The following is a 22,527-nucleotide window of genomic DNA, read 5'->3' on the forward strand; positions in this document are numbered from 1 at the left end:
TAATCTGAAAACACTGACTCCAAAAGGCTTGAATTTAGATCTAGATCTAGGCTCCTTTCTACATAATTAAATAATATACACTCTCTTGTTTTCTTTCTTTCTGCTCCATATGTATTTTTATTGTTACTTATTTCTGTTTATGACCAATTATGATTTCATTCAAAAATCAACTACAGTTTTGAAGTTCCTTCATTGAACATAAATCAGCTGTGATTCGAATCAGCTGTTAAACTCACATGATTTCAAACCACGCCTTCAAATTTAAGAGGATTTATAACGGACCTTTATCAGTGATCAATATTACACATCCCTGAGGAAGCCCGCATGACGGGTGAAACGCGTTGGCTATAAGCCCTTATTTTTCTATTTTTATCTTGATTTTAAACATTGTAACTACGAACTCGTTTTTACACATCCAGACGATCAAGACTCATCCACGCATGCGCGACCACATAGATGAACGCTACGTTCACTCGCTCGCTGGAGAGCCCATTGAGAGGTCGTTTTACACCGGATAACCACTAGTGAGCCGAAAATCGTCACGGGACGCCAGCACAGCACTGGTAAGACCCTCTTTTAACATACCATCGACAAAGTGTGAGTGAAAATCTGCCTCGCATTTTCACTTCTTTGGATAGAACTTATCGCATGTCATCCCGACATATCTAATTAAGAAACAACTGCGCAGATGCGCTACTCTTTTCAAAGGAGTGTTCATTTCAACTTGGTCCACAAAACTATTCCTCTGGAACTCTTTATATGAATCCTAGGAGGGATTCATTTTTATATGTTAACTAAAGTTTTGTCTTCTAAACCCTCCTGATTATCTCATATATTAACAGAATACCATTTGTTTGCATGCACTCTGGTCATATAGGACTGCATGTTACAGTATGGTTGCAGCTGCTCAGCCAGTCAACCTATATGATTATGTTACAATCTATGTCTGGTCATATTTGTTACATCATTTGTCATTACACCAGTGCACTGGCTATTGTGTTTTTTAAAACTGTTATATAAATTACGATTTTTATTTACTCTATATCCATAACTTCTTTTGTCATTTCCTCATCCACTACATCCCTATTCTATTATCAGGTCATATTACGCGCCAGTATTATTTGTGTATATTGTTGTATGTAGGGGTGGGACATCCCCTGCTATTCTGTGCAGCATTGTAGACCTTTTTTCTAGAGCAGCGCCATCTATAGCCTTTGTATATTCTGCGTTATATAAATAAATGGTAATAATAATAATAATAATAGCCACTAGCTATTCATTCATTTGATTTACTAATGGGGTGAGTGCAGGGGGTTTCTCATGAAAGAGGCCCTTTACTTTAATAATTCTATTTTAACACAGGGTGAGAGGGCAGCATTAGAAGCTACAACTGTCTTGCATCATGGCTCTCTTCACACTGACTTCAATGTTAAATTTGACACTTTGGCATAGTGATAAATGTTAGAAACCTCCATTACGCCTCAAAAGCACACAGTCTAGCAAAATACTTTTCTATTGACAAGTTTCATGGATAACGTTTCTAGGAGTTTTTAGTTTAGGTGGCTAAAGTTTATTTCTGACAAAGTTATGAAAAAAAAACCTCTATTTTTTATAATGATTTACGTTTAAATTTGGTGAATTCCCTAAAAATTCTAAAAATCACCTTACCGATAACGCTACGCATGCCACTTTGCGTGCAGTCCTGTGTTTTATTCCAGAGTGATTAGCTCCTATAAATAGCTGTTTATAATGGTAGACTCTGTTATACTTTACAAACGGTATACAGAAAGAAAAAAAAAAAAGTAGAGCCTGGCACCAGGGGAGGGCTGGCAAAGTTTAGCCCGGGGGACAAAACCCGACTTAGCTGCCTATTAGGAGCATTTTAAAGGAGAAAAAAATGCAAGCCCAGTGTGCCAGCCTAAGGTAGCCCATTATAGGACAGGCTGGGGGGCATATGCCCCCCAGTCCAGCCTGCCCCTGCCTGGCACTGTATGTTAAAGCAATGAACAGTAGTTAGGTCTTTATAAATGGAGATCCTTTGCAAGTTCAATATCTTTCTTATCCCCAAAGGTTGTAGAGTTGGTGTCTTCTTTATTCCCTTAGTGTCATTCCAGCAGAAACAGGGAAGTTATTGTATGTTATTGTTTCAACTAAACTGATACTCCAAGACTAAACAGTACAGTCTTACCGCTACGTATGTATGTATTATCCAGTATTGTTTTATTACTGTTTGTTCCTAATTGTAATGCGCTACGGAATCTGCTAGCACTATATAAATAAATGATTATGATGATGATAAACATACAGCATTGTGACCAGCCAGGGTCTCTCGTGAGCCCCTAGCGGCTGCATTTGTTAATACACCTGCTGGCCTCTTCCTGGGTGACCTCGTTTCCATGGTGACCGCATTGCACCTGTGCCCTCCTGTAGACCGCGGCGTACTGACACATTACCAGGAGCGGTGCTGGGCTCACACTGCTGCAGAGATCAGACCCCCGGGACTGGTGCACAGCAAACGTCTGACACATGCAGGCTCCGGGAGGCCTCCCGTCATGCATTGCTTTATTGTGACCGGTAGCTCAGGGAGATAGGAGAGAAGGCAGCCGGACAGAAGGACCAGGCCAGCGGACATGACCCACAGCTTCATGTGTATGTATACCTCCCATATCTATCTACAGGTCCCTGCACGGCTTTATAACATCATGTACTGTGTCACTGCACTGCACAGTAGTCTATGTGTGCTCTGTATGTATGTTTCCAGGTGATAAACTGTATCCCACATGTATGGGAATGATTATGTAACACAGGGTATATTACTAACTTATTTTCTGATGTGATGACTCTTACATGTATATATAGACTACCGTCAAACCATGCATTTTTATAATTTTGGGACATTGGCTATATTAATGCTGCAGTTGGCGTAGTTTGTTATATATGAAGATATATAGGCACTTTTAAATATTTCAACTGATTGCTGGCAATGTTATAGCAAAATCTGCTTAGTACGTTTCAACTTATCTAGAGCATTGCCCTGTAATTAAACTGATTAATCTATTTGATGTGATTATGTTTCTCTAGGATTTCACTTCCCCATCAATTGTTTAATATTTATTTTGTTATAATCTATGTCGGTATACTACATTGTATGCTCTTATTTATCCCTACTGTGTAGCCTTGTTGTTTTATTTATAAAATATTGTCTTGTTTTTCTGCCATTCCCCCTCCTTCATATTTCTTCCTACTATTGTTGGAAACTAACAATAGCTTACATGCACATAATGTGTCTTTGAAACGTCACCTTTGTAATATAATGTCTTAAAGGCGTGGACTATTATCCTCTCTATAGATGATCTCTTAAGAATGATTGTTTTCTGTCCGGTTACAAGAGTGAGAAAGAAAAACAACACCAGATTAAAATTGTAGTGTAACACCCCTCCCCCAAATAGTGCAAATTGGGGATCTGGTGTAATATATTCGGCATGAGAACTTAAAATGTAAGCGATCTGACACCTCAATGCATTCTAGTGCTGAGAGAGCTCAGTGGATGGTTGGACCTCATCCAATCAGAGTGTAGACAAAGGAAGTGTCAGATCACTTAAATTTAGGACTTCTATACCCTCCCACAATAGGCGAGTTGACCTATGACTAGGCAGCAACTGGATGGGACACCCCCACATCTAATTGTTAGGAGGCAGGAGGTGGCATTGTAATTTTTGCTGTAGATATCTTTCAAAATGACCGAACTAATGATCTGCATATTATTAGTAAAAAGTGTAAATAAAAGTCTTAATGGAATGCATTTGTAGCGTTATCGGTTGATCTCCAATACGGAAAGGTAAACATAACCATTGATGGGTAACTAGTGTGCACAGGCAATAACATATTTTACTCATAACGTATATACATACTGGTATTAGTAATAATTGGAAACTTGTAAGATACCCTATTAAGAAAAACACATACTCGTTTTAAAGAAACTATTATGACAGTATATTTTCCATGGCATGCATGCAGCTAAATATAACTGTACTTTACAGTTTATTTAATTGGTTAATTGCATGAAATATTTCATTATAGTTCGTGTTTTTAACACTGTTTCAACCTTTGCATTATGGAGGCCTGTTCCTTTTTGTAACTGTTTCTAGTGAAATCCATAAAGAAGTTAGTTTGTGACAATGATTGCCCAAAGACAATAATATACTAAACACAAGTGACATCATAATAATAGTGATACATACCACCAAACTATAGCATTCTTTTTTGATCAAGTAATTGCAGCATTTAAATTGTAATTTTGCACAGCAAAATAAAAGATATATTTTGAATATAGTATTCCTGGTAACCTTTTACACATTTATTGGTAAATGTTACATAAATAATCGTAATGCTAAATACATTGGTATTTTCACAGTAGTTTGATAGTCTCATCTAATGCTCTTTCTGTTGAAGTATAGATACCGGGCCAAACACACGATTGCGGATCGCATTGTACACAGCCAGGAACTGTTCATAACGTATGAGTGCTGCAGAGTGTAATACAATGCTGTCCAGCATATACAGGGAGCGGGGATACCGGTCCCACTGGTTCTATGATGTAATATAGAATGTACTTTATTCTGCAACTATGATGTCAGCCTGGTGACTAGTTATTGGAATGACAACCTCGTTCTAGCGTCCTCTCCTATTGTCTGATGTATCTTGCACTTGCTATGATTTGCCAGAGAACCCATAGAGCTGCGCAGGGTATCTGTATGGCATCAGTTGGCACAAAGTTGGTGCATTCTGCAGTGTGTGTCCGATAACTAACATATCATTCCCGGTAAGACGTGACTATCCGCGGGTTGTTCAGTTCTCAGATGCTGAGTAATTCTATATTGTGTATATATGGACCACATATCATTCATATGATGTGTATAGTATGCAGCTAGTGGATTTAAATGCAGATACTGTATACTGTATGCTGTGCATATCCTTGAACTTCTGGAAATCCCTTTGTAGTCGTACTGATGACATTGGTATCGTCTTATTTATGTATATTGGGATCAGATCTGTCTGTAGATATCTTGTGAACGGATGTAATTCAGCAGTGGTGGATCTGCTGGTTAGTTATACCTTTGATCTGGTTCTGAAGGGAGGGGCAGTGTCATCTTCCCACCCTCCCATCTCTCGTCATCAGTATGCGGGGCATCGCCTTGAAATAAACGATCCATATCATACCCCCGGGATGAGAAGGGCGTTTTCCTCCGCTGATCACAAGAGGACTAGGGGCTTGGTAGCATCATCCTGCCGTGATCTCTGTGTGATAGGGCGGGGACACGTTGCAGAGCCTGTGTCTGCATACAGACAGTACCTGTCACCCCTTCCAATGTGTGATCAGCAGCGCTGCACTTCCTCATGAGCTGACCCTTTACACGTGGTGCTGAAATCTATAGGGTGAGTTTTCCTGCAGAGGTAATGTGTAGGGATTTACTAACAGTGATTAATCCTCTTTAGGCTACCGGTATTTTGATAAGGAATGTGGCTGAAGATCAGATGGTCCGCATTGCAGATGTTAAACTATGTGTCTAGAATGGTACCTTCCTAATTTGTTCACTTTTCTGTGGAGGGGATGCTGTGTGTATGTGTTATAATGTTTTGTAATTACCTGCGTTTCTCACTGTGCACAATGCCAGTAAAGTGATCCATTGTCATTCTGATTATAACCTATCATTAGAGCTACAGTACCTGACCATCCTTCTCAACATTCTCTATTGTCTGTTACTTTGCTCTGTTAATGCATGCCCTTGTGCCCTGTTTGTAATGCCACCACTGCCACAAGGCATTCTTTTGTTTAGTTCAATTGTAGAGCATCTCCTCAGAAGGATAACTCAGCTGCAAGAAACTGGGTCAGCTTTTGTGGCTATTTCAGGGACTTTCCATTTTTACAGTGAAATTACTTACTCCTGAAGAGAATATAGGGTGTAGTGATTTGTCCTTATGGTCAACCCTCTTGTCTGGGAAGTAGACAGTGATATCAGCGGTGCCATCTGTAGGTTACCTTGAAATAATAAAACCAGAAAAAGTTTTAGATTACAAATGCAAGACGTTCCAGTTTCCATTGTGGCAGTGAATTGTTCTGAGTTAAACTTGGTTTGCAGCTAATGCCATGTCCATATCTCCTTGGGAGATTACTTTGTTGATTACTTCATCTTGTTTGCCAAAAATAGTCACTATCAAGGCAGATTTTGTGTCAGTCCCCCCCTCCCCAAAAAAAAAATTTATGTTAAAATTCTGGCAAATTCACAATATCACTAAGGTGTGATTTTAGATTTGCCTGGAATTGTAGGTTAATTTGTTTGCACAGTTAATCTTTTATCTGTGAAAAGAGCATATAACAATTGCACTGCTCTACAATCCATGGTCTGTTCTTGTTCTAAACAATTTAAAATACTGCTTTGTATGGCTTCTATTTATTAATAACAGTTATATTTGTAGTATGTCAGTATACATGGTTTCAGTAATGCTATTATTTAATTGGTGCGCAAAGAAAAAGTATGACTTTTTAAAGCAGTTATATTTTATTCCCCTCCATCATCCGTATCAACGCAGTAGCTTTTGGTCAGCCAGAGCGTGGCTTCATAAATCAGTCAGATCATCATATTGATTGGTTATAAAAATCAAAAACAAAAAACAAGTGAATCTTTAAAACGCAGTGTGTGTCTAGGAGAACCAAATCTATTATGTCAGCTGTCAGTGTACCATTGTTCTGCACAGAGCACTTTGCTCTAAGACACACCCTTAAGAACACAGACCTATGGTTATCATAGGATTTCATGCTCTCTACAGTTTCCTCCCTTTCATTTTAGCGTTCAACAAAGGTCATTTGGATAAGTATTGCCCTGCAATGAAATCCTTTTTTGTAAAGATTTGTACAGTATACACAGGGACATAACAACATTATGATGATTGCACCATTTATAAAATGTTGCACAACTAAAAATCTTGTCTTCTTTAATCATGGTATAAATTATTGTTACACCAGAGTAGATTCATTTGTCAATATCATTCAAATAAAAAAACATTTTAACAAGAGCAATAGATACATCAGTAATTTTCCATAACAAATACTATGATTACTTTAGAGAGCAATCGAGCAAAATAGCTGCACAATAATGTCAAGCATTTTGATAACATCGTATCAGACTATTGCTACCATGTATCGCAAAGTAATACAAGTATTTTAGATTTCTGAACAGTTCACCTGTAGTATGAAAGCAGTAGAATGGATCAATTGGCTATTTGAAGTCAATAAGCCCAAAAAGCTCTGCAAGACTTTATAAGTATAGGTTTAAAATTGCATAAAACTAATGCTGCTCATGTATCTAGGGATTCTACAAACAGCAATTCCATGAAAAATCTAAGTGTGTTTTTTTTTTTAACCTAAATCACTGTGACAGGCAAAAGAAGAATATAGATATTTACCATTTCCCTTGATTTGTTTGTCCTTCAGGCTGCTATTAATGATTTATGGTTTTGGATTACTATGGCAACCACAGTAACATGGCATATGATGCAGTGAGCAGAGAGGCTTTGAAACTCCGTCTGAGCTCTGTCTGCATTGTGACATCCTCTTTCCTCCCTTCTGCTGTCACATGATATGCTGAGAGTTTGTGAGTCTGTTTGTTAGTCAATAAAGTATTTTGAAATGGAGATAATAATTTGTAAGAGGATAGCTAGGAAAAATGACAAATCAGGAGTATGCTTAAAAGGTACTTGCTATTTAAAAAAAACTTTTAAGCTGGATTGCTGCTTCACTGTTGTTACCTGTCAATGACAAGTAAATGATTTACCTTTTTCACATAGCTTTGATATTTCATTTTACTTTGGTCGAGCACTGTGGTAGCTCCTGTCTAATAAGTGCAATAATGCATTGATGGTTGTTTTCCTTACTATTTCTAAACAAACAACATAAAAACTGTCACTTTTTTGTTTGTTTACACAACACCAAAATATAAATGTAATATATGCTGGGCCATTTATGGAATCTCGTGTCAAGGTAACTGTACAAAAAAGTTCTGCAGCCATAAGCAAATTAATCAGACATGCTTTATTTTTTCTAAACTGCTCTAGAACAATGACAGGGTAATTTACATTTGTGATGACACTCACCTCTTTCTGCACAATTGCCCCTGTTTTATGGCAATGACCGTGTATTGCGGGCCGAGGTGGTGGTATTTGCATTTATTGTTCCTTACCGAGTGTGGTCCAGCTGCATAAATGTTCTTTATTTTGCACTCAAAAGCAAAAAGTAGGGTTTGTTTTCTGTGATGTGATTTAACTGAGATTTAAATGGTGAAGAAGAAGCTTTAAGGGACATTTTTCTTCCAACAAAAGGGCTTGATTTCAGCATGTCTTCCGAGGTGCTGCAAGCCAGGCCCGAGGCTATACTTTACAAGGGGTCTCCCAGACACATATTCTATGAGAAAGCACATTTCTAGGGACACTTCAACCAATGTAATAAAAACAGCCAATAATGGCACAATTAATAAGACCATTCCGATGTCCCCTCACTTTCCTGATTCATTTAAGACATCAATTAGTTTAATCTGTGCAATATTTCAGGAGGAAAAGGGAGTTGAAATGAATGAAGGAGATGGTCCTAAATTAGTAGCAGGATGAAACTGCCACCGTACCCACAAACCTAGAAGTGGCAGACCAAGTCCGTAATGAAGGCAAGCTGTGAGTGTGCTACTTGTTACACATGACATGGACCATTAGGCACATTCGCGCACATTGAAATGTATGAAACACCCACATATTTTGCAGTTTGAATACCTTCGGAATATGATTGCTTCCTGTGAGTTACAATACTTATTTTCACAATTAGACGTGCAACAGTTTTCACAACTGTCGTTCATGATGTTTACTTCTTTCTTTTTTTTTTACCAAAAAACAGTACTTGTCTTCTCAACATTTGTCCTTTAAGATGACACTCAGATTCTAGGATTAGCTAGAGGGTGGCTCAGTGGCACTCATTCCTAATACAATGATAAATTTATTGTGAGTGGTGATGTTGATTGAACAGTGATTAACTAGAATAATTTGAAAGCTCACACTGTGATTTTTATCATATCTATTGAAAACAGAATTGAATAATACAAATTGTTCCATGGTGGTGCTTCGCTGTGACATTTTTTGTACATGAGCAATGTACCATACAGCCTGCATGTATCACTACTGCAATTACTGTTCTGAAGAGGAGTTTTATATCATGACTTCCCCATGAACAATCCAAAGTAAATATGAAATCTGCTGGTTATAAGACATAATTTCTCTCCTTACAATATATTTATTCAAATCGTTTGCATTGGGCATCCTTTAGCAATTATAGTACCCTGGTTTATTCAGCAGGGATTATTGTATAGTCTGAATTGATGTTACAACTGCATTAGAACACATACGTTATAATACATGTCTAGCATAGGGCCAGGCTCTCATTAATAGTTGCCAAAAATGTGTTGACACAGCCTTCTCACATAGATCACATGCAACAGGATAACGTATTTTGATGTGTCTTGTGAATGGAGATGATCATGCTTTATTTTGTTTTTAAGGACCACTAAGCCCAATATACAAGTTACGTCATACAAAAGTGCTACTAACACATTCACAAACATCCTACACCTTGCTGGAAGATAAGAAATGTGATATTGTACATTTGGTAACCAGTTAGTGGCTTGTTTGCTGCCACTAGCCATTTCAGGTGGAGAAATGACCACCGTCTGTGCCACTCTATAGTCTTAAACACAGGTGCTCATTGGATAAATATGTCCTCCCCACCATCACAACTTTATGTAAAATATGTTTGTTTCTGATAAGCTTTTAAAATGTGTTCTTATATATTTGTGAATGTTACTAGCCCTTTTAAATAAAGCAAATTGTATTTTAGGTTTAATGGCCCTTTAAAGTCAATGACAGAATCAGTTGCAGTAAACAGCTGTAGTAAAGCAGTTTTAAAGCTAGTCCCACACGCTGTAATATCAGAAACAATATCAGACAGTTGTCCTGGTATTGCAGTATGTTTAGCCCCCAAATAAGCCGGATGCCTTATAAGAATACATACAAATCCTTTGGATTATTTATCGTGACCACTATTGGCCTATGCCAATACCACTATCGGGCCTAAGTGACACCAGAATCTGGACACTTGTCCCCATGGCAGTATGTGGTCAGATTGGACATTGATCTTGTAGTTCGGTACCCAAGCCAAGCGTTAAGATGAGCCCGGTGACCAGCATCAGTTATAGCTTGCCTTTCAATAGAAAGACATAAATATGCCCTTGTTACTGGAATATGTCCTTCCTGACGGAGTCTGCTGTCCATCCAGAATGTTTCCCCATCCTCTATTTTGAAGCAGATTGTCCAGTCTGGTTTATTGCATTTATACGTCCTTTGCACTGACATATCTATCATGGGTGCAGCCTGTGTAATGTACCTGAGTCACGTGAGCATAGCGCCATCATAACCAGGTTTTCACTGTAGTAGTGCAGCTGTGGTCACCATTAGAGATGCTGGTATAGATGCTGGGCGCTTGTTCTAAATCAGTGTTTCTCAACTCCAGTCCTCAGGACCCCCTAACAGTACATGTTTTCCATATCTCCTTGCTGGAGCACAGGTGTTTTCATTACTGACTGCCAAAATGTAGCAGGTGGTATAATTATTTCACTGGTCACCTGGCAATCCTGCACTGTTAGTGGGTCCTGAGGACTGGAGTTGAGAAACACTGTTCTAAATGGTTACAGTCTACTGCAATGGTTAGTAGGGGACAATGTTTAATACATATAATGTCGGGATACAAGGCGAATACAATATGGCTATATAAGGCTATAATATGGCTATATACGTCTACTGTAATGTGGGCACAGGCCGAAGTGGAGTAGGCATCTGAAATTTTGTGTTCTAGTAACTGTGGGCCTAAATACTATGATGAGAATCATTAACAAGACACACCTCAGATTCAGTTCATCTTACTGGTCAAGGGTTAAGTGGGTACTGTGGAGTAGGCACTCTTTAATGTCTTAACAGCTATTTATACATAGATTACATTGTAATCCTTTAATAGGTAATACACACCTGAGCAGGGTTGATTCAAGCAAGACTTCAATAAACTTTACATGGAGGTTGTAGCAATAGGACTTTATCTGAATAAATGGATGACATGTCAATGCTGAGAGGTGCTGATCAATCCAACACAGTGAGATTGGGATGATTGTTACATATACATATTATTCCAGTTTTGATGTGTAATTAGGTCTCATTAGTATAAGATGTCACCACATTTTCAATGGCGAATGCTAAGTTTTACAAAGAAATAATGGGTCATTTATGAAGCTGCAAAAATGCAACTCTGCTGTACAGATATTTTTGAGTGAATGTTCCTGGCTTGATGGATGGGGGTTAATTGGGGTGTTGTTTGCTAACTGGATGTTATGTGAATGAATGTGCTGCATGTTCCATCCACTGACAAATGAAGGGGGTGGGGACTGCACATTTTTTGTGCTTTTCCGGGGGTAGCAAAGCATAAGCGTTGTTGATAATGGGGCCTGAGACGTTTTGAAGCTCAATTCTACCAATGTAATAGAAAATAGAGTGTGACACATAGAATGCATCTTCTGATTACAGGAGCTGGGTGAATAGGATGTTCCTTGCAGAGTGCGCCCTAGGCACTTAGTTATGCACCCACATGCACAGCTATTTTAAAGTTTTAGGAGAGCATTGCCCTGTTTAGCAACCAGTCACCAATCATTTTCCTCCGTGTAGAATCACTTGTTTCTTATATCAGAGGATGTGAGAGCTAGGCCTTGGCCTATACTCTCAGTAGGGTGCCCTTTGCACCTTCTGGGTGCACTTTAGATGGGGCACTTTGACCAATGTAATAAAAACATTAAAACACTCAAAAGTGACACATTCCAATGTCCTACTTCTTTCTAGACTATATTAAGGCATGCAAGATGCGGGAACAAGCTGTATTTTAGGAGAATGAAGGTTGTAAGTAATTAAGTTGGTGGCTCAAAAGTGATAGAAGTAGGAGTTGAAGAGACATTTTCACCTTTTCCAGCATGGTCATTACCATCGGCCCAGAATACCACAAATAGTCACCACACAAAACAAATTGCTGCATTTACATAATTTATATTGTGCTGTTTATTAGCGCACCAATCCCATATACAAGATTTTCTTTCTTTAAATAGCAAGTTAATTACCTTATAAGCATGCATTATATTTAACTATCCTCATACAAATCATTATCTCCTTTTCAAAAGCTTTCTTGTTGGGAAACAAAAATGTCTACCAGACACAGTCACAGCCAGGCCGCTACACAGACACAGACTCCCAGCTCTCAGCATGTCATGTGATGGCAGAGGGGGAGAAGTAGGAGGTTACAGTAAGGACCAGTGATGGGCAACAGACAGCCCTCCAAACCTTCATCTGCAGCCTCCAGCTTTATTGTCCGCTTTTTGTAACACTTGTTTAAAATGCATGCTGATATGTTATTACAGAAAGGGACTGTTTCTTTGATTATATGTATTATTTTAATTTATTACTGAGATTAAGGCTAATGTGCATCCTTATTGAAGTTTTGAGGGCTACACTATGTGGCCCCCAAAGTGTATCAGATTGCCCCATCATTGGTACAAACAAAGCTCAGACGGGGCATTCCAAAGCCTCTCTACATCATGTGCCATATGACTGTGGTTGCCATGGTAGTGCAGAATTATAAATCATTAATATTAGGGAAAGTAAAACAAGGGAAAGTGTTTTTTTATAGTCTGCCACATTGATTTATGTTAAAAAAAAAAAAAAAAACATTTCATGTGAAATGTGTACAAATGAGACAAATTTATTGCTACTGAAATAATACTGTTCTATTGTCATGATTTCTAAACAGCTCATCTATTATTTGTGTACAGCATAATATACAATCAGTTAAAACATGCAACAGTTATTGGCAGCAGTTCCCAAACACCTGCTTCCTGATCCATTTATAACAGTGCACCTTAATAGTTCAGCAATGAATACAGAAATATGGCAATTATTTTATATTATGAATACAATTGACCATTGACATAATTCTGTCTTACATTGATTATTACTAAATTGCTTTGTTAATATTTGTAACTCTTTTCTGATTAACAGTATGACTTACTTTAAAAAAAAAAAAAATATTTCTAATTTCTTTATTTCTACTGAATAAACTAAAGGTAGCAGATAGTATAGCCATCATGGTAAAGTAGGAAGTTCTATAGACAGACTAACTGCACAGAATTGCACTGCTTTCTCACTTGCTACACTAGGGTGTTGCAATAGGTATAAGCATACTATAACACTGTTATGATTATAGTCAGAGTCGGATTAACAATGGGGCTAAAGGGGCTACAGCCCAGTGGCCGCAGGGCAGCTTGGGGGCCCGCCGACATTCATCGGATCGGGGGAGATCCCATACCCGGCTCCGACTGTCACCTGTTCAAGGAGAATGGCAGGCAGCTAACAGAAAATGTTATGCTGTTAGCTGCCTGCTGTCACTGTAGCACCTAGCGGCGCGCAGTACAGGACGCCGAGGAAGCACTACAGGGAGTGGAACAACGGAAGGAGGTAAGGTCACGGGATGGGGCCTCCTGGGTGGGGGGACCACATGGTGGAGGGGGGGCCCTCACAGTACCCTTAGCCTGGGAGCCTCCCTTCCCTTAATCCAGCCCTGATTATAGTTAATGTTAATTGTTATATAGTTTCAAACCCACAATTCCATATTTGCCTGTCTCACAGGAAGCTGTGTGCAGAAATAAGCTATTCAGTAAAATTTACCACTGGTGCTGTCTGCACACGCAGCGATTCTGACTGCCAGAAACCATGTGGATTTGCTGATCAGAACTGATAGGTTTTTTTTTACTGGTATGCAGGTAAATCCCGTCTGCTGTTAACTACATTAGTGTGTGTGCAGTTATTGCCTACCCGCTCTGCATGGGGCCACTTGTGATCAGATCTGTGCACTGCAGTTAGGCCCAAAATATGTGTGGCCAAATTAGCCACAAATCCAGTTGTTCTGCAATCTAGATGAATTAGTTTTATCTGCAAATGTGTGGCTATCTTTAGCAACGTCAAATGAAACACTTTAGCTATGTACAATACAATTTACAGAGATCTACTTTCAAAACCAAATTTGCCTGGTCACAAATTAATTGATAGGTTAATGAAGTTAAGTTTCAGCTTGATGATTAACCAGCTGTTAGAAAGTAACTGATGATAATCCTCTTTGGCCTCTACATCTTGGCTATATTTATAGCCTGCAGCACCTCGAAATTGACAAGTTCAATGAATGTTATGTCTTCAAATTACAACAGCTGTACTATGTGGGTAACAGAAATCTGCTTCTCCACATTAGACTTAAGGAAGCAGGAAACCTCTCCCAATGGAAGCAGATGAAATATTCTTTCTGTCACACTGAGGGAAACTGTTATCTTATTTGAACTGCAAAAATGGTGGCAACATTTCCATTATTAAATGTTGGTGACAGCAGAGGCAATAGAAATATTGTTACAACCAGTGGTCAAAGTGAAAATTTATATGTGACGGTATGGAAAATGTGAGCGAGTGGAATTTGATAGGGTTACAATGAAAGCAGTAGGAGAAGAAGCAGAATGACATACCACTGTAGATTGCTCCTCTTCCATCACGGGTTACAACAATGGTTTTGCAAATGCTAGAGATGCTATTCAGGGAAGCTGCTAGCTTGCAATTGACATTGTGCTAAACAGCCAGATGTGTCGGAAAAACAGACGCGGTTTAGACTATAGGGTATTTGCTTTTATACTAGAACTGGAAGTCCCCCAGTATTTTATCAGATTGGCCCTCCAAGGGCACACTGCAGGGGCTTTCACATAGGCAGTGGTGGATGTCTCCCAGCCACAACCATGGTATGACTTAGGGCTACAGATTGCTACAGTAAACAACTTTATCACACTGCACTGTCCATCTTAAGCTCTGTTACTCCAGTCTGTGTAATACAGTTTTTTATCTGTAATACAGTTCTTTATCTTCAAGAGTTTTATGCAATTTTACAATCTTCAGAATGGTCAAAAACTGTGGCATGAAACTTTCTTTCATATCTAAAGTGATCCATAAGGATCCAGTCGACCAGTAATAAGGCGATAACCTACAGATGTACAAGTCCAGTTTCAGTCCACACAACAGGCTATGGATTTTTTATCCCAACAAATTTGATGTATTGCATGGGTAGTCAAACTCCCTACTGTCTTCCTGATTGAACGCCTCAACAAGCCCAATATTCAGCCAGTAGACTAGTTGCTGGTGGGCAACAGACACACTCCAAACTACTCGCCTGAATGGGTTTACTTCTGGGAATGTATAGATCTTAAATGTACATTACTACAAACAGTAATGTTGATGGTTCAGACATGAACTCTTGTATCCATAGTGGCGCTAACACCATTGTCACCTGCTGTAAACATTGGAATTGGTTTCATGATATTAACTTGGATTATTGGTGGGTCCAAAACCTCATGGTTGATTGTTTCTACAGATTCTCATGAGGTTATGCTTCACCCATAATTTGTTTTGAGAAGTCATACTGAGTAATTACAATGTCCCATCTGGTAGATACTGGAACTCTCAAAAAGGTCAGCTTCCTATTGGTATATATGTTTGGATTGATATATTGTTTTCCTTTTGCTATTATGTCACCATCTTTCCTGTGTTGTCAGTGATAGTTCTTATTTACTAATTGCTCTTTTTTATGATTGTTCATCTAAATGGGCAAATTCTATAGTGTCATGTAATGTTAAGTGTCTAGGATCACTAATTAAAAGGTGCAAACTTCGGAATCAGATAAATTATCCTACATCCTGTTACTTCAATAAGCCCTTTGTAAACACAGTTCTGTCCCTAGGTTGCCCACCCATAAATTCACCCAAATGGTAATTATCTGGACACTAAACCAAGGAGTGCCACAATAGCTTTTCATAAAGACTGTCCATTTTTTACATTTAATGAATGAAGATATTTTATTCATAGATTTAATTTCATAAGGGCAACCTATTCTGGGTGCACTCTACACAGATAGAAATGTTTATGGTCCAAATATCAACCAGGTAGGTGTTAGATTGAACATGATTAGACAGGATACTTTAATTTTGGGTGGAGATATGTATCTTAGCCTGGACCTTATAATAAACACCTCATTGGGTCATTCAACTATATCTTACATTGCTATTAGACATGTTAGAAAAGCATTTCATAGTTTCCATTTTATAGATATAGATAGAGAAGTATAATAATATATTTTCCTATTCTCTCTTCCCCTGTCTGGAAATATTTTGATGTTAAAAATGAAGGATTTCCCATTCTCACAGGAGCACTCTCCACACATGTCACTGTGAGAGTGAATACCCTGACTTGTGCCAAAGCTATTACAATATCCCTTTCCTGAATATATATATATTTTTAGTTTATTGAAAGCATCGAAAGCACATCAAGTAACTGAAACTGCAATCTAAGTATAGTCTCTATGGACAGAAAGGGTAACAACAATACTGAAAATCACGAGATATATAATAGTAACAATAAAGGTAAAACCAAGGCTGTAAGCTAAGATGAAGACTAGCGGTGCCAACTTTTTGTTTGACATAGGAAGGAGATGACTTGGAGCCAGGGATGAAGAAGGGTTTCGGAGGAAACAGTTTATTAGGGCAGGGAAAGATGAAGGGGTAAGTCCACTTTGGTGGGCACCTTGGGAAAAGGCTGTAGTTGGTTGTAAAGCAGAAGGATGGGGTGCTCCAGAAAAAATTTCAGATAAAAAGTTAAGCATGGGCTGGTTGTGAAGAGAGAACAGGGAGCCCATACTTTATGGAAAGATACAGAGGACTCCCGCAGGGATGTATTCCATCTGGTATGTGTGCCATATGCAGTTACATACCACTGCCATTGAAGGTGTGTAGCTTTGTAGCTTTTACCACAAGGTCGCTATTTGGTACGTGACCATGCTTATGACGTACCTGATCAACTTATGTGTGTATTTGAGAACATCTGGGATTTGCAAGGGAAGTAGAATACATTTTGGGTTACATGGGACTGTTGTGCTGGTGATGGTGTGGGGATCAGGGAAATAACCTCTTTCTATAGTGGTTGAATTTTGGGACTTGAAACTAAGGGCAATGTGTGGCCCTTTTGAAGGTTGGAGGGCCACATATGAGGCCCTTAAAGTATATCAGGCTGCCCATCACTGTTATAGAAGATGTTGGGCACAATGTGATGTTTGTGGTTTCAGTGCTGTATGTAGGTCTCTTAGCATAAAATATTCATATCTAACTGTTGTTTGGGGGGCATTTGAATCCCTCCCTTAAGTATTTACTTATTTGCGCCACCTGGAATTCTAAGCTGTCCAAGTCGCTTTGGGTGAATTCCTCATATTGTTTTGCAGGTGGGCATGCATGGTGTTGTTATATAAAATTAGGGTTAAATTGCAATAATCTTTAGGGAAGTATAATTACAATAACTGGTTTGTGAACCCTTAAAGAAATTAAGTATTTCTTTCAAAAGAATGTGCCTGGCCCTCCATAGGACTAATCTGGCCCATCACTGAGTTTGACCTAATTATCAGTGTCATTTCAGTTTGACATGCCTGGTATAGATTACTCTGTATGTTGTGGTGTGTGTCATAGTAGGGATATTATCTTCTCAAATTTGCAGTATGCATACGTATATTGTATATGTTTCTACATCAGTTAAGTTAAAAACTGATCATAGATTTCTACAGCAGGCTGACACCTAGCTCTCTCCTGAAGAGTGAAAACCAACATGGCCACTTCTAACCTGGAGAATCAGCTACAAAGCGCTCAGAAGAATCTGTTATTTCTACAGCAGGAACATGCCAACACACTCAAAGGCTTGCACGCCGAAATCCGACGGCTACAGCAGCATTGCACAGGTAATAGTCTCAAACACATGTGCTTTAATTACATGTAGTGCACAAAATTCCTTTAAGGTGTAAAGGATTCCGTATGAGTTGCCAATGTTGTGGAGGGCCGGACGACAATTAGTCACTTTAGCCTAGTAGGCCATCAGTTGCACAGAACTGGTCTGGTACTGTCATCACAATCTGGACATTATGAATCATTTCTTCTGAGAACTGGGCTGCATGAGAATGTCCAGAAAGTGTGATTCAATAATATACACACAGGCATTTTGTGACATCTATTACATTCAATATGGGGCCTATAGACAACACATTAAACAGAGATAATTGGCCTGTATGCAAAACTGATGCCCACATACTTAATACAGAAAGCTGGGAAGAATACAACCTGCATGTTTGATCAGATTTCAGTGATCTCTGTGTGTACACAACATCTTATTGTTACATAGATCAATAATCTCTATTTTCAGTTCTGTCTTCTGAGTATAATGTTTGTATCTGCACAGCCTATAACACCTGACTAGGACAAATCAAGGATATAGGATGCATTCATTTTCTACAGTGCTGGCTCTCCCTCAGCATGTACAGCCGTATGTCATGTCAGGCAGTAGAACGGATGGCACACGCTGGTATTACACCTGTCCTCACAACCTAAAAATAACAGTTTGGGTCATTGTTCATTACTGGCAGCCTGCTGCAGTGTTAACTATACTGAGATTTAAAGGATTCATTATATTGTATTATTCATTTCCATTTACAATTTCTGGTAACTTGCAGAAATGGAGCCCTTGGTATAACTAGAAACGACTGAGTCCCCATTTTACAGGCCCTTACCACCTAGCCCAGGTGTTACCACTAAAGCCGTACCCTGCAGTCATCTGAATAAATGAAAAAACCTACAGACAGTATACTTGGAGCTTTGCCAGGGACCAGCTATTGGAGGGAGAGAGGATTTTGAATATAATTACTAACCTTTTGTACCCATTTAAACCCATTCACATACAACCATGTTTTTTTTAAGTATTGCGGTGTAGTCACTTTGAGAGACCATTTGTAGAATTGCAATCTATGATCTATAATGGTCTATAATGTACATGCCAGGACTGTAATAACATTACTTCAAAGAACTGTCTGATATCACTTTAGGACCACAACCTCAATTAATTACAACTCTTTGGAGCCTCATTTATGTATTAAACAAGTAATTGGAGTAAAGGAGCAGTTCCGTCTGTCTTCACTTCCTTTCACCCTTATTTATATGATGTAATTACATTGTGCATATATAAATGTGCTTTCACACTTCCCAACTTTGCATCCTTCAATTGGGGCAAACAGGGAAAGGGGGGCGTAACCACATCACAATGGAAGCCTCATTCTCCTAACTCGCAGAACAGTGGTTCAGGGGTGACCAAGGTCAAGACAGCAGGACCAAGCCCTCAAATTGAGATTGTCCCGCCTAAATTGGGATAGTTGGGATGCACTTTACTGGGATTACCCCCTACATATACAGTCTCCATCCCTTTGAATAGTTAGCACACAAATCTTGTTTTTCCACATGGGTGTATAATCTGGTGCAGCTAGTTTACAATCAGCAAGAAATGCTGATACACCCAGCTCATTCCTTCTGGAGCTGCTGCCATCTTCACCCTGTAAGTCTTATGCTTACTACTAAAGGTGGGTACATTAAAGAAAAAAATAGGTCATCATAAAAGATGAAAAACCTGCATGTGTACTTAGGGTCTGATTCATTAAGGATCTTAACTTAAGAAACTTCTTATTTTAGTCTCCTGGACAAAACCATGTTACAATGCAAGGGGTGCAAATTAGTATTCTGTTTTGCACATAAGTTAAATACTGACTGTTTTTTCATGTAGCACACAAATATCAACTTTAAATTTCAGTGTACAAATAAGCTATCAAGTATTTGTGAATCAGGCCCTAAGTCTCCAAGGTTGTTTGTAGATGTCTCTTGTTCACTTGTTGTCTATTTAACATAATATTTTGAGGTTTGTTTTCTGATCATTTCTATTTAAGGCTTTATATACATAATACATCTTTATAGAAGTATAGAGTGTAAATGAATGATAGACAACCATTGCCTAGAAGAGCAGAACTTTATTTGTATTATGAAACAATCTAAGCTGAATGCTGTGTCTAGACTACTACATGGTCTGATCAGGAGATCATTCTATTTCTGTGGCTGTGACACTATAATATAGATAGTCACAGTCTATATTTTAAAAAGAACTGACTAAGTTCCTATCTAATGAATTATCCAAAACGAAGTAAAGTAAATACTGTTTATTAAACTCTATGATTTAATCTCAGATGGCTGTATTACAGGTTTATTTGTTTATTGTGAATGGCTTTGTGCCTGGGTGGGTGTGGAGTTTTTTTTTAGCAGTTTTTGAATAGATTATTAAATTAAATTATCCATGAATAGAGAGTGGGTGAGAAAGGCAGCGGCCAGTGTCAGGTTATTAACCTTCTTGCAGAAAATTGGGCTTTCACAGATAGTCAGGATTTGTCAAGGTGAAGCTGGATATAATTTTATGTTTAATATTATATGTTTATTCATCTTTTTTCTCCTCAGATCTGACATATGAACTGACTCTTAAAAGTTCGGACCAGACAGGTAAGAACAGCTGAGTAATGGATCGTATACTATAGGAGTATGTTTTGTATGTATGTTACGTTTATAAATATGTCTCTTGTCCTTCGTAACAGCAATATTTTAACAATGGCTGCCATGGTCTCAGTTAAGCTAATCTCCATTATATGACTCAAACAAACAAGGAATCGTTTCTTTGCTGGAGCAATATGTTCCCTGTGTGCATGAACCTGATATACAAGTAGAGATCTATGAGAGGCTGAGGACAATGGAAGGCTGTGGAGTCTGTGCCAGCACAGAATCCACAATCCACACACTGTTTTCTTTGTAGGGACATATCTTTCAGGCCTCCACTAACATTCCTTCAAGCCTTTCATTTTCTTGCTTGTGCATGAGAGTGCCGTTAATTTATTAATATATTTAATATAAAGTCCATGGCTATTTAGTGTTGTATAATATCAGCTCATGGCCTCTTTCAATACACAGTAATGAAAGCTGTATTGATGTTGATGTTACTTGCCAGCCCTATAAAACACATTATTTGGATCCCATTGTTTGAGAGAATCTCCCGTCTGCTGATGCCTGCAGTTCAGGGATGCCCCAGTCTTGAGATTAAATGTAGAGTTAATCAAAATATTCAAAATGTCTGTGCAGAATATTATCTGCGTTCTGCATTTTGCTCCAAATTTTGCCAGCAGAATTGGGTTTTAAGTGTTTCCAGTTCTACCAGAAATACACCACACAACAGAACGAATGGATGTCCTGCTCTATTCATAGACTATAAATTCGTAAAATTGAAAGTAATGTGAATGTAAATACAATGCAAAATGATCATTCTGCAGACTTGTGAGCAAAAGTGGAATAGATTGTATAGCCGACACTTCACATCTCTGTATAGCCTGTTGTGCTGTAAACTTCAATTTGCGTGACCTTTCATCACAATTGTGCTCATCTATTTTTAAAACTCCTGCAGATGCTGGTTGTTAAAAGAGCTGATTATCCATGTTGACAACCAGCAACTGTAGTCTGTAGGCTCTGGAGAATCAATGAACAGCAGGGTCCAGAATTTTCCAAAAAGAAATAATTGTGACCCCAATTTGTGATTTGTTGCACAAATAAAAGTAAGATTCAGGTTCACGAGTAGCCAGATTCTTAAGTAATGACCAACCAAATCCTAATGTCTCTGTTTTTTTAATGCGCAGGAAGGTAATGTAATATGTAATCATGTACTTGATCTTGTTTAAGTTTGGAATTCCTATAAGGCTTCAACGCATGTCTAACGCACAACAATTATTTTGTATCCAAGCTACGCCTAGCTAACATATAAATCAGTTTTACTGTTTCTATCCAAAGTAGAATTACTACTTTTTCACAGTGTAATTTGTCCTAATGCCACTTCCTTACTTAGGGACATAGGGCCTGATTCATTAAGGATCTTAACTTGAGAAACTTCTTATTTCAGTCTCCTGTGGCAGCACTTTACAGATGGGAAGTATGTTCTCATTTTTGTATGTTCTCCCAGTGTTTGCTCTGGGTATAAGTTAAATACTGACTGTTTTTCATGTAGCACACAAATACTTGATAGCTTATTTGTACACTGAAATTTAAAGTTGATATTTGTGTGCTACATGAAAAAACAGTCAGTATTTAACTTATGTGCAAAACAGAATTCTAGTTTGCACCCCTTGCATTGTAACATGGTTTTGTCCAGGAGACTGAAATAAGAAGTTTCTCAAGTTAAGATCCTTAATGAATCAGGCCCATAGTTATCATAGGGTGAAAACAGGTGTTTTGCTTTGACAGAGGCAAGCTTAGCCTGCACATGCAGGAACCGGCTATCCGGGTCAACAGTACACATATCCCCCCACACTGGCCGGAGATAGGGTATTTCTTACTGCCACAATAAGTGGAGATTGAAAAAAATCAGCCTTATCGCCACATGATA

At 38.5% G+C, this 22,527-nt stretch overlaps 1 protein-coding gene across 5 annotated transcripts in view; it reads left to right on the forward strand.

Annotated features, from left to right (window-relative positions):
* The first annotated feature begins 2,377 nt into the window (after positions 1-2,377).
* The window catches only part of CCDC92 (coiled-coil domain containing 92), a 28,613-nt gene continuing 8,463 nt past the window's right edge, over positions 2,378-22,527 (forward strand). The window contains exons 1-3 of one of the 5 annotated variants that reach the window (XM_075177147.1): positions 2,378-2,649; positions 17,813-17,983; positions 20,565-20,606. In XM_075177147.1, the coding sequence (XP_075033248.1) occupies positions 17,854-17,983; positions 20,565-20,606 (172 nt within the window). In that variant the 5' untranslated portion in view covers positions 2,378-2,649; positions 17,813-17,853. Of the gene's footprint in view, positions 2,650-4,728; positions 4,823-5,141; positions 5,437-17,812; positions 17,984-20,564; positions 20,607-22,527 lie in introns of those variants that run through there. The other 4 variants (XM_075177155.1, XM_075177181.1, XM_075177171.1 and 1 more) reach the window with 4 other exon arrangements.

Source organism: Mixophyes fleayi, chromosome 1 (genome assembly GCF_038048845.1).
Source record: "Mixophyes fleayi isolate aMixFle1 chromosome 1, aMixFle1.hap1, whole genome shotgun sequence".
Lineage (NCBI taxonomy): Eukaryota > Metazoa > Chordata > Amphibia > Anura > Limnodynastidae > Mixophyes > Mixophyes fleayi.